Raw genomic sequence first — 15,776 nt, 5'->3', positions numbered from 1 at the left:
CTCATAATGCCCTTTGTGTCTGTCAGCATAGTTATCATTTTGGTTTTTAATTAATTATCCCTTTATGTTCCTCTGTCCTCTAGAATGCGACTTCCTTAAATCAGGGAATGTGTATAATTCATCTTTATGTTATGTCCCCAGAACCTAACTCAATGTGTGATAACTAAATGATGATCAGTAAACGTTAAGTGAGGAAAGGCAAAATAGAGAGTACAGTTTGTTTTCTTTCTCCACATAATCAAAACGTATAATTTTTTGTCACCTGGATTTAAATGATTGAGCAGGACATATAATCTTGCATTTTTTAACCAATTATTTAAAATACTGAACTTTTAAGAATTTCGTAAGTGAGTAAAACCTATATTCAATCTATTGTGATAAATTGCATAAATGTTAGCTACATTTTGAAATATTTACTATGAAGGATGATTTATTTTGGCCCTACTTTTCAACAGGAGATAACAAATCTTAAGGATGCTAAACAGCTTCTAATTCAGCAGAAATTAGAACTTCAAGGAAAAGCAGACTCCCTGAAGGCAGCTGTTGAACAGGAGAAGAGAAATCAGCAGATACTAAAAGACCAGGTGAAAAAGGAAGAAGAGGAAATGAAGAAAGAATTTATTGAGAAAGAAGCTAAGTTGGTCAGTGAATTAATCAGGGGAAGTATGTTTTGCAGTAGAGCTTTAAGTCAATCCAGTGAGAGGACTATTCTACTTATGAGATCTGATTAAAATGCTTTCCTAACATTTTAGTTTTTGATTAAGAAAGGAGATCTTATTTGTTTAAATAGCTGACATGTGTTTGGAAATATTTTACCCTGTAACCATATTTCTGTCTATATAAGTGAACACTGAAATGAAATAAAATTTTAAAAACTTTTTTTTTTTTTTTTTTGAAGTGTCAGAAACCAAATAACCGCACAACTATGTAGATCTGGTAAATGGTGTGAATGTTAGTCATGTGAAACCCATTTGTTGGGTCAAAGCGAATGTTGATAAGGGGGAGCGGAAACTTGAGTTTGAAATTATGATGAACAAAGTCTGCTTTTCCTTTCCTAAGTTGCACATGCCAGATGGGAAGCATCTGGCTTTCCTCTATTGAATTAAGTCCAAATATGCCCAGATAACTTGGCCATTGAATGTTTTAGTTGAAGAGTTTCAATTTTAACTTCAAACAGTCATTTGAAGGTTTCATAATGGTTTTTGGCAGACTGATAGAGAAAAGAAAGCATATGGAATTGGGAGGAATAAGGAAATTTCAGCTTTGTCTCTAGGGCACCTTGCTATCCCTAACCATATGTGTCTTTCCTGCTCTGGTGGAGAAAAATATCTCATATTGTGTCACTTTAGCTCACTATCATGATGGTCACTATCCATCATTTCAGCATTTTGACCTTTGAGCCAATTCGTATTACATAGATGATTGTGGAATCAGTTTTATTAATGTGTAATGAAATATGTTCTCCTGCCTCTATTCCCAAAGAAGCAGTAGTATTTATATTGCCAGTATTTTAAATTTAATAAATCATATTATTTTGTACTACTTTTGTAATAGATTTTCCCCCCACTTTTCCTTTTTTTTCAGCATTCTGAAATAAAAGAAAAGGAAGTAGGAATGAAGAAGCATGAAGAAAATGAGGCTAAACTTACCATGCAGATTACAGCATTAAATGAAAACTTAGGCACTGTGAAGAAGGAGTGGCAATCTAGTCAACGGAGAGTTAGTGAGCTCGAGAAACAAACGGATGACTTACGGGGTGAAATTGCAGTATTAGAAGCAACGGTTCAGAATAATCAAGATGAAAGGAGAGCACTACTGGAAAGGTGATTGATATCTAGTAAAATTAAGTTTATTTCCATTGTAAGTGATAAAAGATTGTCATGTTCCATAGTTTTAAAATAGAAGAATCTTGAGAAAAGTGCATAAGCCTCTATAGGTATTTAAGTAGCCATTTAAAAATTAATCTGTAAAACAATCAGATAGTCAAAATTAATGTATTATATATTTTAAATTACTAAAGTAGTCCATTATCTATACCCTAGAAGGGTCTTTAATGATTTTCTAAAAAATTACCTCTTTGCAATCTATTCCAGATGTCTTAAAGGAGAAGGTGAAATAGAAAAGCTTCAAACCAAAGTATTAGAATTGCAAAGAAAGCTGGATAATACAACTGCAGCAGTACAGGAGCTGGGCAGAGAAAACCAATCACTTCAGGTCAGTCAACTATGGATATGAGGCAGTTTTTTAGTCTAGAATTGACTTATTAGTGAAAAGCATATTTTTAACTTTTAAATCTCATGTTTTATAAATACTTTCAAATAGCTACTGTCTGTTTAGCAGTATTGTAGGTTTTATGGATATTTAAATATAAAAGTAAAGAACTTGTTTCAGAGACCTCAGAGATTCATTAGGAAGCCATGTCATTCATGAATTGTTAGTATACGGGAAGAACTACAAAATTCAAGAATACCAAAGAATATATGAGTCAGTATGTTTTAAAGAAGTGATCTGAATATATGCTCAGAGTTACCAGGAAAGATTCATGATTATGTTTAGAATGGATTGGAAATCAGCAAAGGTTAGCAAGATGTTTCAGGAATAAAATTCTATGAATTTTATTTGGTCATTCAGATTTATGAATATAGCTACTTTTGACAATAGAAGCTGACCAGTATATTTCTGATTTTTTAAAATTTTATTTCATGGGTCATATTGTCAAAATTTCATAGAACTCTGACAGCAAGTTAGAAATAATCTAGCATTCTTTAAAATGTTGAGTACTATAATAAATATGTCGATACTTTTTGAAAAACAGATCAAACATACACAAGCATTGAATAGAAAGTGGGCCGAAGACAATGAAGTACAAAACTGTATGGCCTGTGGGAAAGGCTTTTCAGTAACAGTGAGACGGGTAAATACTTTTGTTCATATAACTATGTTTCTGGATTTCATTTCTCACTGATAATTAATGTTTTAACCATCAAAATAGTCCTTCATTTGATCGAATAATTTTCTGTTTATCAGTAAACTTTAACAACAACAGAATAACTAAACTTCATGCAGTCTAGCTTCTGTTTAGCATATGTGTTTGAATTTTACTTTTAAATTCAGTCTTTGTCTTCCAACTTAGTTACTGTCTGGGACAATCATTTTCTGAACCAGTGTGCCAACATTAAACTCATGTTTTAGTAATCATTGGGTTCTTTAAAGGAAGAAAAAGCAGAGGTATTTTTAAAATATATTCTAAATACTACCATTGTGTTATGACTTCAGTTTATATTTCTATTGGAGACATTAGTGCCTGAAACATTTGGGAATTAGGAATAGTTTTTCATTGGATAGAGATACTTTATAAACACCTTTTAAATGCCTCCTCTGGTTCTTTTGAGAGTTCCATGATAAATTCTATATAAAATGTTTAGCATAGTGTTTGATAAATAGGAAGCATTCAATTTAATTATAACAAAGAGATTAAGTTAACATATTGAAACATTATATCATTAAATATTTCTAATGCTAATGTACCTTCACAATGTAGTTGGTGGTATTCATGTAGTTTCATAATACTTTTGGTATAGTTTTTATTCTTAAAATTGTTTAAATTTTGTCATTTACAGCATCACTGCCGACAGTGTGGAAATATCTTCTGTGCTGAATGTTCAGCCAAAAATGCCTTAACTCCTTCTTCCAAGAAGCCTGTTCGTGTCTGTGATGCATGTTTCAATGACTTGCAAGGATAATGGGTTATCACAACTTCAGAGTAATATTACACTAACATTAGATTTTTAATAAATGTACTTAATAGAGGTCTTGGACTACTATTTGGTTTGGACATTGGTTGCAATACTAGACCAAATAGGAATTAGTATATTTTGGAATGTTATGGATATCAAGTAAAACTCTTCTATTTTTGTGAGACTTGGCCTTATCATCTTTCATTACTTTTTTCCCATTTAGCCCCTGGAATAGCTTTCATGCCAAGTTTAGAATTAGCCAATGAAATGTAAATAAACTTTGGACAGAAAATAGCAATGTATTTTTTTAATATAATTTCATTATTCACAAATGAAGAATGCAATTCCATAGCTTACTTCTTTCTCCTAAATTTAATGTACAAAAATGTACATGGATGATATCACTTGTTGCTGTTTTTGTTGCACAATAGCACATTAATTATATTAAATATTCTCTTTGTGAAGTTATGCACAGAACTGTAACATTTCCTCTACCCTTTTCTCTTATATGTAGGTTCATAGCTCAGTTGCATTGTTATGTTATGAATTTACTACTTGAGTGTTCTCAATACAGTTATCTCAAAATATGTAGTAACCATGAATTCAAAAATGGTTTTTGTTTTAACAATATTAATTAAATTTTCTTGGGTGGATTTTATAAAAACCGGTGTAAAATCAATTTGCTTACTTATGGTTATCTGGGGTTGTATTTCAAAGAATAGGGTTAATTTTCTTTTGTCTTTTCTGTCTCTTTCTTAAACTCCCACATATTGTCCATTTAGAATCTTAGAAAGCTTCTTACCCTAGCCCTCAGTTGGAGGATGAATAATAAACATTGTATAATGTTCTTATTCTCAGTTTCTTGTAAGTGGGAAGTTTTTTGAGATCAGCCTTCATATCATACCCTTATTTTGTCTCTCTAGCATCTTCAGGAACCTGAGTTTGCTTTTTATATAGATCTGATTTTTTCCTTTATTTGGTTTAACCTTTTCAAGCATAGGTCAGCTTCATGTATTTGTTTTATAATTTTGCATCTTAAAGCTAGTAACTAATATTGCTGTGGTCTTATTGGTGAAAACAAAATATAAAATGGTAAGAAGACATTAAATATTTTACTTTCTATTTTATTCCCTATCGGGAAGAATTTTAAAAGTTGTAAAATTGACTTAAAGTTAAAATGGTTCTGAATTTGGTATTCCATATCAACTGTTCCCAATTTTACTGTTGTGAAATTCCCTTTAAGTAACTAACACCTAGAAATAGAGTGTCACCAAAACAAATATATTTAGGAATCCCAGAGTTACAATAAAAACTAAAACAGCATGGCTAAGCACCGTAAGGATAATTAAGAATTAGCTTATTTGTATGCTGAACAATGGGATCGAACTTTAATTTAGCATAGTCTTATTAATTTGGAAAATTGTAAAACATCTCAAGAGAGAAGTTATTAATATTGGTTTGTTAATCTTTCTAGAGAAGAAATGTAGTTATACATTCATTCAGTGCAATCATTTTATAACAGTAGTTAATATTTCATTTATACTAGTTTATAATATACATTTGCTTTCAAATATTCTGAAATGAAATTATATTTATGCTATACCTACAATTGTATGTAAATTGAAAGAGATCACTACGTATTTGTTTAATTATTTAAAAAAAATTTTAAGTAAACCCTGTTGTCATTAGCTATTAAGAACATCGATTAAGTTCCTGGACTTGGATAAACATATATCCTTGAGCATATATAATGAAGAAATACAGTGGCTCTTTATTAAAAATAATAGTTGGATAATATAAACTGAACTATTTATGCAGTTTTATATACTTATAAATCCTTCCAAATAGTTTTAATTCTATAATTTTACATATAAATAACTTAATAAGTGTGCTGGAAAAACACAGATGTTCACAGCACCACTGTTCTTTTTTTTTTTTTTTGGAGATAATAAAATTCCATGAGAAATCTGGGTTTGAATATTTGTTCACTTTGTCTCCTAATTGGACACCCTCCAGGCCTTCTGTCTGTCTCCCCTTTACCCCCAACATATTCACAAAAAAATTGTAAGACAAGTAACCATATATAGGTGTTTGAATGATTTTCTCATTTTTATCTAACTAATTTCATTTCATAAGTCCCAAGTAATTTACCTACCATAGACTACTATACTGATAATATAAATGAAACCCAACATTTTTTGCTACGAACTCTCCCCAATTTAATGTGTTTTGAAAACAAAAATTTTAATTTTTTTCCTTTTAATTAAAAAGTCATCTTTGAAGTCCTTATTGGCTGTACATTTTACATGTTTGCTGGTACTATTATTTGTCAGTGAGTTAGAGCTGGCATGTACTGCTCTTGGCTTTAATGAAAAGCACATTGACATAATGTTAGTAAATTCCAAACCCCGGCACAGAATGTGAGTTAAAATTAAGTCTTGCTGGGTTAGTGTACAATAAACTATACCTACAGACTTTTTTTTAATAGAAAGAAGACAAAGCTGCTGGTATATGATTTGTTCCTTTGAAGAAAAAATGAGGGAAACAAACACAAAAACCTCAATGCAGTGTATAAATAACATTTTGTTCAACTACCTCTTAATGTGGAATTATCTACTTTAATAGTTTCCTGACAGTAATGTTAAATAGTAACTGCCAAATTTGTTATTTTCCCATCTCTCTTAAAAAGTCTTTATGATTATTTTATATAGTTTTGAGAACTTTAAAGCCACTTTTTTTTAAACTTACATTTGCATAAAAAAGGTTAGCTTTTAAGTAGAGAGCAAATTATGATCTTATATTTTGATATTCATGACCTATTTGACTATAGGAGTTTTTTTTAAAAAAAATGCACTTTGGCTGTAAAACCATGGATGATTTGATCCATAAAATTTAAATGTGCCACCATTATAGTATTCCTAGACATGAGCTTGATGAATGGTATTCTGTAATTATCACGTGCCACACATTATCATGTCTTAATTGCCCTTAGCCCGAATTTTAATGATCAATTTGTTATTGTTGCAGATGTGAATATTGTGCATAAACTTACTAAATTGATGTAAAATTGTATAAAATAGAATTAGAAGTCACTAAGTTCTTTCTGTGTAGAAGTACTAAATTTATTGTAACACAATGCAGTTGTGTATATGATATTCTATAATTTCTTGAACTGGATCATATATTCATAACTTCTGTAGATACTTCTGCATGAACATTTTCTCATTTAGTTTTTGGGTTCATTATTTGTACTGTGTTTACTACTTGTGATCATGTAGTTGTGCCTTATTTTGTGAGAAAGATTAGCTCAGTAAATACTGCAATTTCTAAACTCAGTGATTGGAAGGTTATTAATTATAAATGTAACTGATAAAGTACACAACAGCATTTAAATCTGTATAAAGAACAGTGGAAAGATCCTTATTGAATTGTTGCTTTTGTTTTTTTAATATGTTTAAATATTATATTAAAAAACATTTCTTTCTAAACTAGTTGTATTCTGTGACTATAAATTGTTTTGTCTAACAAAAGAGAGAACACTATATTAACCATTTTGCATTAATTTATTTACAGAATATTAGGACTTTGCACTTGGATATAGACAGTGGTGTTTTAATGTTGTTCAATTTAGAATAGTAATTAAATTCCTGATCTTGAGAAATTATTAATGCCATTTTGTTTTAGACATTCCATTTAATATTGTAGAGAATTAACAAAACTAAAAACAAATATAAAATATGTAATTAATCCCTTATTTCATAAAGATACTTAAAATTTTATTTATTTATTTTTTTCTCCTTCCCATCCCCAAAGATACTTTTGGAAGGCCCAATGTGCCGTTGTTTTCTTCCTGGGAGCCACGGTTCTAGAATGGTTTTTGTTCCGACCCCCACGATCCCTTCATTTGAATGTGCTTCATTCTAAACCCTCTGAAGAGTTTAATGTGCATATCCTCAAGCATCTAATATATTGTATATTAGACATGTTATTTTGTGAGCTTTATAGAATTCCAGTTAATGTGCAGCGTATTCTTGAGCTGTTTTACATATTTTGTTAATTTAGTCGGTCTGTCTCTCCCTTTAATGAGATTCAGAGGGAGAAAACTACCTTTATACATGTAAGTCAGTCTGTGGTTGCTGGATTCATGGGACTACAGGAATTTGACAAGTACCTCATCTTAGTCCACTGCTCACCTCCGAGGTTGGTTTATATCTAAAAAATTTGCAAGATGATTGTTAATTTAAAATTTTTTTCAGCCAGAAATTTCTTTATAAAATCCTCTCTTGCATAATCTATATTGTCTTCTCCTGGACATAACTGCTTTTAGTCCCATCCAGATGCCATCTCTAGAAATTCACTTGAAGTCTATTCTCCCCTTTGTCTTCCCCCCACCTCATTTATTCTTAGCTATTAACAATAGTTACCGTCCTCCAGATTTTCCTTTTATTTTTTTCTTCTATTAAATGTCTGACATTATTATAAAGAGATTATTAGTCTCCATTCTAATAGTGCTTGCCTTGTACAGAAGCCTTTTTGCTGCACTTGTCTTTACTGCTTTGTTTGCATGGTGAAATTTCACCTTCCTCAAGGAATTACTGTGCACATGACTTGCCCAAATATTATCCTCTGTATCCCATTCTTTAGCTTAACAAAATCAGCTAAGGCTTCAGTTGCCTTGCAGCCAAATTTGATAAATTTACTACTTTCACTTTGCAAATTGCAAAAGGTACGAGCCTGAAATGGAAGTTTGTGGACTTCCATTTGATGCAATAATCTGACCCTAAGAACTAGTTCCTTGAATGTAGGTAATAGTATATATCCTGTCATGATAATATAATAATTATTCAAACTGCCTTTCATGATAAAAATTCTGAAGAAATTTGAAGTCCTGCCAAATAAAATTAAGTGACTGTACTGTGCTAACACACACACACACACACCAATCAAAACCAGAAAGTATTTTTATGGCAAACACCAAAAAATAAAGTTAAGAGACAGATACCTTACTATGTCTATGAAAATCTGTACACTTCACAACAGGCCAAGAAAAGCCATGCAAAAGGGTTAACTGGTGAAAGCCAGATATCCACCCCCCCGCCGCCATCTTAAAGTAATGGAATTTAGTCTTTGGGGTTTTCTACTTCCACGTTAGAGTACTATAAAGTATACCTGAGAGGAGTTTGAGAATAGGAATTTTAAAACTGCTATTAAAATGTACTCCTTATCTATCGCTTTGTATATTAAAAGAACAATCAAGCTTTGTATCTAAAGAACTATCATTGTGTTTGAGGCAGGACTATAAAGCAGTTAAGACTGATTGACAAGCCATGAAGGAAAATTGGTTTCATTATTTTATAGATACACACAAAGTAAGATGCTGGAGTTCATATTGGATACAAGCAGTGGACATTTGTTTTCCTTCTGATACTCCATTTATCTGATGATTCACCCTTTACAAAGTAGCACCTTTCTTCACTCACACCTCTTAGAGACTTGACAGAAGCATTAGAAGGTAATCTGGATGTCAGTATATATCTGTCAAGAAATTCCTCAGAGTTCAAATTTGTTGCAGTCATTACTCCTCTATACTGAGGATTTTCCTAGCTCAAATTTTCAAATTCTGGAACTTCTTTAAAATGCAAATTTCCTTCTAGCTTATCACTAGCTAAGTGTTACAAAAGTTTGAATGAAATAATAACTTAAATCCTAATCTTCTAAAAGGCATGCCACTTATTTTAGGTCCCTAAATTTCAGAGGATTCAGCGGGCAATGTGAATAAAGATATTTTCTTGGTTTCCTGACTCTTGGTAAAGCAAGAAATTGCAGTTGTTATTTGTGCCATCCATGTTTTCTGTTGAAAAAAGAAAAAAAATACATAAATAGAGATTAGAATGTTAAGCTGACAATTTCTCACATATTTGGGCTAATATTTTCTGCTATATTTATTGACCAGCTCTTTAAAACTGAAGACTAATGAAACATTTGCATACTTTCTTTCTTACATCTAATATAAATACTTCTAATCATGCAGGAAAATGCAGATGGGCTAAATGAGTATGGTATGCACGTTGGATAACGGTTATGAGTAATCAAACAATAGTCAATGATAACTCATTAGAAAAATGAGTACTGAGAATATACGTAGTTTGAACGTGGCATTGCTGGAATATTCATTCTCTGTGGAAACAAGTTCTCAACCTGTAGTATAATTTAAAGGAGACTGAGGGCAGTGACCCAGGAAACTGAGTATTGCATTTATTGTCTGGCCACATTGTGGCTATGATGAAAGCCTACCAGGGGAAATTCAAAAATAGAAACTTCTAAGATAGAGAAACCAGAGTCAGGCAACTGCTCTTTCAACTCCATAGCTGTAAAAACAATGGCAGTTTTTCAAAGGTTGACAAGCTGACTTGACACAGATCGTTATTGCACCAGGCCCTCCTTAAGCTAATATCCTATTATTTGCACTTAGGAAATTGATTGGAGCGTCTTAAAAGTTCATCATGCAATCCAAATCAATTCTTCCCCCATTTCTAACCACAGAACTCAGGCCGCTCTTGAGCTTCTCCAGGAGGAGAACTCTGCAAGCGTGAGGAAATTGTTCCTCAACCCTGCAAGTGTGAGGAAATTGTAAATACTGAGGCTTTTGAGCATTATATGGACTAGATGTATCCCTCCCGTCCTCCCAAATCTGCCCTTCCCAAGTGGGTGAGAGAAATACACAAAACTTTTCATTCACTGTTACTTAAGAGGCTGGGGGTGAACTTATGTAAACTCTGAAGAATCAAAGACCCACAACATTAAAATACATACTTTGATGTTTTCCGTTTGGGCTTGTAATAAGAATGCTGCTATACACTGTCGATATCTGTTTTCGTGTTGTATAAGAAAAGCATTTCTCAGCCCAAAGACTAGAAAAAGATATTACAAAGACAAAAAGCCAAATCATTTCATATGAAATCCAAACAATTTCTTAGTACAAGAACCTAGGGTTTGTTTTCTATTTGGCTTGTTTTTGTTTTAATGAGGGTGGGAGGTTTATGTAGGTTATAAATTTTTTTTAATTTTGTTTCAATGCCAAGACCCCACTACTATGTCCAAATAAAACCCACTCTACTATAAAAACCCTTTCTTCTTTAGCTCATGACTTCTGATACTTGATGAAATCCAACTATGGCTTAAGTAATGGGAAATGGGCCCCTCCTCATAGAATAAGCTAAGCACGTGAGGTAGATTTTGTGTGTGTGAAAATATAAATAAAATATACAAAACAATATAATATTTTCTTTTTTCTTCCTCACCACTCCTTTAAAAAATTTTATTTTGTGTTTAAAGGGAAGTCACATCCAACCAAGGTTTATAAACAAATTAAGACGTGGCAAAATACAAAACCACCTGAATACTTCAGGCCAAGAAAAGTCAAAAACCACTCAAATGAAATCCAGCATCCACCAAACTGGGTGAAATGTAAAACAAAACAAAAAGAGACGTTGGCATGGTTTCTGTGTTTGCAAAAGAGAGCCTGTTCTGTCATTTTCTAGCTGGTCTCAAAGAAAAGACAGGAGATAGTGGGAGAGCACATTTCTTTTTTTAATATAGCAGGAGCTCTTTTAAAATGTAAGTCTCTTCTTTGAATTATTAATACAACACAGTTCTGAAGCTTATACATTCTTTTTTTCTTTTCTTTTTTTCTTGAGACGAAGTCTTGCACTGTCACCCGGGCTGGAGTGCACTGGCGGGATCTCGGCTCACTGCAACCTCCGCCTCCCAGGTTCACGCAGGTTCTCCTGGCTCAGCCTCCTGAGTAGCTGGGATTACAGGTGCCCGCCACCATGCCTGGCTAATTTTTTATGTTTTTAATAGAGATGGGGTTTCACTATGTTGGACAGGCTGGTCTCGAACTCCTAACCTCGTGAACTGCCCACCTTGTCGTCCCAGAGTGCTGGGATTACAGGCATGAGCCACTGGCGCCCGACCCTGTACATTCTTTCTATAGTCAGTGTTTAGAAACAAACAAACAAACAAAAACAGGCCAGGGCTGTCTCCTGCCCATATCAAGTACTTCAGAGAAGAGAAAAAGTGAGCAAGTGACATATTCTTGCTGATCATTAAGCTGATGCTTGTCTGCTGTCACTATTTGTATTTGTTGGAGTTAGTTTAACTCAGGCTTATCTGAGGAGGGTTGGGCTTCTTTCAGAATCCACTGAATAAGATACTTATTTTCTTTCTTTCTTTTTCTTTTTTCTTTTTTTTTTTTTTTTTTTTTTTGAGATAGAGTCTTGCTCTGTCACACAGGCTGGAGTGCAGTGGTGCGATCTCAGCTCACTGCAAGCTCCGCCTCCCAGGTTCAAGAAATTCTCCTGCCTCAGCCTCCAAGTAGCTGGGATTACAGGCACCCACCACCATGCCCAGCCAATTTTGTGTAGTTTTAGCAGAGACGGGGTTTCACCATGTTGGACAGGTTGGTCTCGAACTCCTGACCTCAGGTGATTCACCCACCTTGGCCTCCCAAAGTGCTGGGGTTACAGGTGTGAGCCACCACACCCGGTCAATACTTATTTTCTTAACTGCAAGAACTACCCCAGTATCACAGATTATACTCATAACAATCTAAACATCCTAATTCCTCAATTCTACTACAACAAATAAAGTCTTAAGGAGAGGCCATAAAATTCTGTCCAGCTTCTCTTCAGTGAGAGGACTTAAACCTATTAAAATGACTTTCTGGGGAAAAAAAAAAGCTGGCTGTGTTTGTTTTACTCTATAATTCTTTGCCTTATAAATTCCCTGTAGCAAGTGAGGCTTTAAAGACCAGGTTGTTATTCTTGGCTGTTTCTGGAATTCATTTTCCTCAAAAACTGTAACTGTATTTCTAAGTTATTCCAGGCATCCTTGCTCCATTTGGTTTGTAGTATGGGTACAAGGGACTTTATAAATAAAAGGACCTGCTAAGCTAGGCCTGTAAAATACAATTCGGAGAGAGTATCATGTATCGGCAGGAATAGCTCTTTTTTCACTGACATTCTAATACAATAATTGACACCATTTTAAAAGCATTTTCTATGTACTGGGCACCATACTATGTTTTTTCTCTACATAGCAACCCTATGAGATAGGTCAGCTAATTCCTACTTGTAAATAGGAAAAAAATTAATTTTTCCAAGGTCACAGAGCTTATAAATGATATAGCCAGGATTTGGAATTAGGTCATTCACTCCAGAGCTCAATCTCTCTCTTGTTCTCATTTACTTTTTCCTACTCTATAGCTACTCTGCCTCATGTACTGTATCTAATTAGTCAAGTTAATAGGCCCGAAGAATGAGAAAAATATTTTTAAAAGGAACAAGAGATGGTAATTAAAATCAGAAAATAAAACGGTGGAAGCATAGTTGTTTTGTTTTGCTTTTGAGACAGAGTCTCACTCCATCACCCAGGCTAGAGTGCAGTCGTGTGACCTTGGCTCACCGCAACCTCTGCCTTCTGGGTTTAAGTGATTCTCATGCCTTTGTCTCCCAAGTAGCTGGAATTACAGGTGTGTGCCACCATGCCTGGCTAACTTTTTTGGATTTTTTCACCATGTTGGCTAGGCTGGTCTTGAACTCCTGACCTCAAGTGATCAACCTGCCTCGGCCTACCAAAGTACTGGGATTACAGGCATGAGCCACTGCACCTGTTCCCAGAAGCATAATGTTTTTAAAAAGATTTCTTAATTAAAAAAAAAAAGAAATAGAAGAGAAAAAACATGCATCTTTCAAGGTAATCCAGTGATGTCAGATTTCCTGTAAAGTTCAAGTCTTAAAGTTGGCAGGTTGTGACTACACTGAACCCTCAGCTGAGCTGCTTCCTCTTCCTCATGGGTGTTCTGGCACCTTCCTTTACTCAAGTCTATGTGTCAGGCCACAATCTCTAATATAGCCAATCTATAGTAATCTATAACTATAGCCACTGTAGTAGAATAAATTCCTAGCACAGGATGCCCTCTACTATGATATTTTCCCCATGAAAAGTAAACTAAACAAATTACAGAACAGAAGTGATTTCCAGCCGCCACATACTGAAGTTTTGTTTTATCTACATTCCTCTGCCATCCCTTGGGCAGTTAAGAGGCTCACACTGAAAGTTAGCACACTCACCAAGCAAAGGTTTTGCAACCTTGACATATTCCTTTTGTGGCTTGCTCCTGAACCACTGTCTGGCTTGGCAGATTTTGGCCTACATAGACTTTGGTCCCAGTGAAGTCAAACACAAGAGGCTTTAAGGTCTGCCCTGTTACCTTTCATCAGATCTTACTGAAAATAGAAAGAATGGATACAGGAGGCAGAAGCTATCTTTCTGGATACAGGCTTCCCTTCTGCTCTTGGAGACAGAGGTTATATTAATTCATGGGTTAATATATGTAAGGCATCAAAATTTTTACAACTTATTTATTTTTATTTTTAGAGACAGGGTCTCACTCTGTCACCCAAGCTGGAGTGCAGTAGCAATCATAGCTCACTGCAACCTTGAACTCCTGAGCTCAAGCCATCCTCCAGCCTTAGCCTCCTGAGTAGCTGGGAATACAAGTGTGTGCTGCTGTATTTCACTTTTTTTTTTTTTTTTTTGAGATGGAGTTTCACTCATTGCCTAGGCTGAAGTGCAATGGCTCGATCTTGGCTCACCACAACCTCTGCCTCCTGGGTTTAAGTGATTCTCTTGCCTCAGCCTCCCGAGTAGCTGGGATCACAGGTGTACGCTACCACACCCCGCTAATTTTGTACTTTTAGTAGACATGTGGTTTCTCCATGTTGGTCAGGCTGGTCTCAAATGCCCGACCTCAGGTGATCTGCACAATTTGGCCTCCCAAGGTGCTGGGATTACAGGCGTGAGCCACCACACCCAGCCTATTTTTTCTTTTTTTAATAAGAGACTGGGTCTCACTATGTTGCCCATGCTGGTCTCAAACTCCTGGCCTCAAGCAATCCTACTGTCTTGCCCTCCCAAAGTACTGGGATTATAGGTGTGAGCCACTGCACCCGGCTGGCATTTAAATATATAACTTAGCTATGTAGCATAACTATGTAAGTATTTGCTACTGTTGTTTGTGTATTCATTCATTCACTCTTTAAGGTTTCTCTATTATGTATGAGTCAGTCCTATGCTCATCACTGAAGCTCTGGGCTTGGCTGCTGGAGTGGGAATTAAGGGGGATGGTGAGCGCTTTCTCTTTTCCAGCCCCTCCCATGGGGACAGGAAGTCAGTCCCCACCTGCCTGGCCTCAGCTGGTCTAGGAGCCTCTAGCCAAGGCAGAGTGGTGTCTGCTTCCTCCTGAACACTGCTGCCCACTCAAGCCCTGAGTAGACTGAAATGTCCTTGAGGAACTCAGAGTCCCAGGGCTTTTCTGACAGAGAATTTAGTGATCTTTCATTATTCTAAGAGCTCCCCAAGGCCAACGGCTGTTCCTTATTCATCTTTGTATCTGCAGGGCCTGCTGAGTTCTTGGCTCTCAGGAGATACTCAAGAAATACTTGAATAAAAGATTAAAAATGAGATATATTTCTGATGCATGTGTCATGTAGATACATGCATATGTATATGTGTGTGTATATATGTGAATATATATATATATCTGGCATAATTATTTTAATAGAGTGTAATAAAATATCTTACTCTTGCATATCTGGTCATGGTTTCTCAGTGTTTTAATAATAGCAATAGTATTAATGATGATACTGTAATAACAATATTAGTAGCAACTATCATTTATTGAATGCATCACATTTGCTATTTAATTTTCATAGAAACTCACTGAAATAGATATTATTATCCCTATTTTGCCAAGGCTTAGAAAACTGAAGTGCCTTGTCTAAGGTCATACAACTAGCAAGTAACAGAGCTATCACTCAAGCACTGAACACCATAACTAATTCATAGAGTGAAAGATATATAGACACATAGGAACACAGTCTTGTTTTTATGAAGACTTAAATTGGATTTATGTCCTGCTACCAAGAAAGGCCAACATAAAACGCTGTGATGGCAAACAGATGAGCTGAACAATGA

At 34.7% G+C, this 15,776-nt stretch overlaps 1 protein-coding gene across 1 annotated transcript in view; it reads left to right on the top strand.

Moving 5' to 3' along the window:
* EEA1 (early endosome antigen 1) overlaps positions 1-7,228 on the top strand; it is a 165,493-nt gene extending 158,265 nt beyond the window's left edge. Inside the window, 5 exon segments of the mRNA XM_017868342.1 lie at positions 456-641; positions 1,585-1,823; positions 2,094-2,214; positions 2,816-2,914; positions 3,621-7,228. Of these exon segments, the coding sequence (XP_017723831.1) occupies positions 456-641; positions 1,585-1,823; positions 2,094-2,214; positions 2,816-2,914; positions 3,621-3,743 (768 nt within the window). The 3' untranslated portion in view covers positions 3,744-7,228.
* Positions 7,229-15,776: the final 8,548 nt, after the last annotated feature.

Source organism: Rhinopithecus bieti, unplaced genomic scaffold, assembly GCF_001698545.2.
Source record: "Rhinopithecus bieti isolate Rb0 unplaced genomic scaffold, ASM169854v2 scaffold_2453, whole genome shotgun sequence".
In the NCBI taxonomy this organism is placed as follows: domain Eukaryota; kingdom Metazoa; phylum Chordata; class Mammalia; order Primates; family Cercopithecidae; genus Rhinopithecus; species Rhinopithecus bieti.
This window is presented reverse-complemented; position numbering and strand designations above follow the sequence as displayed.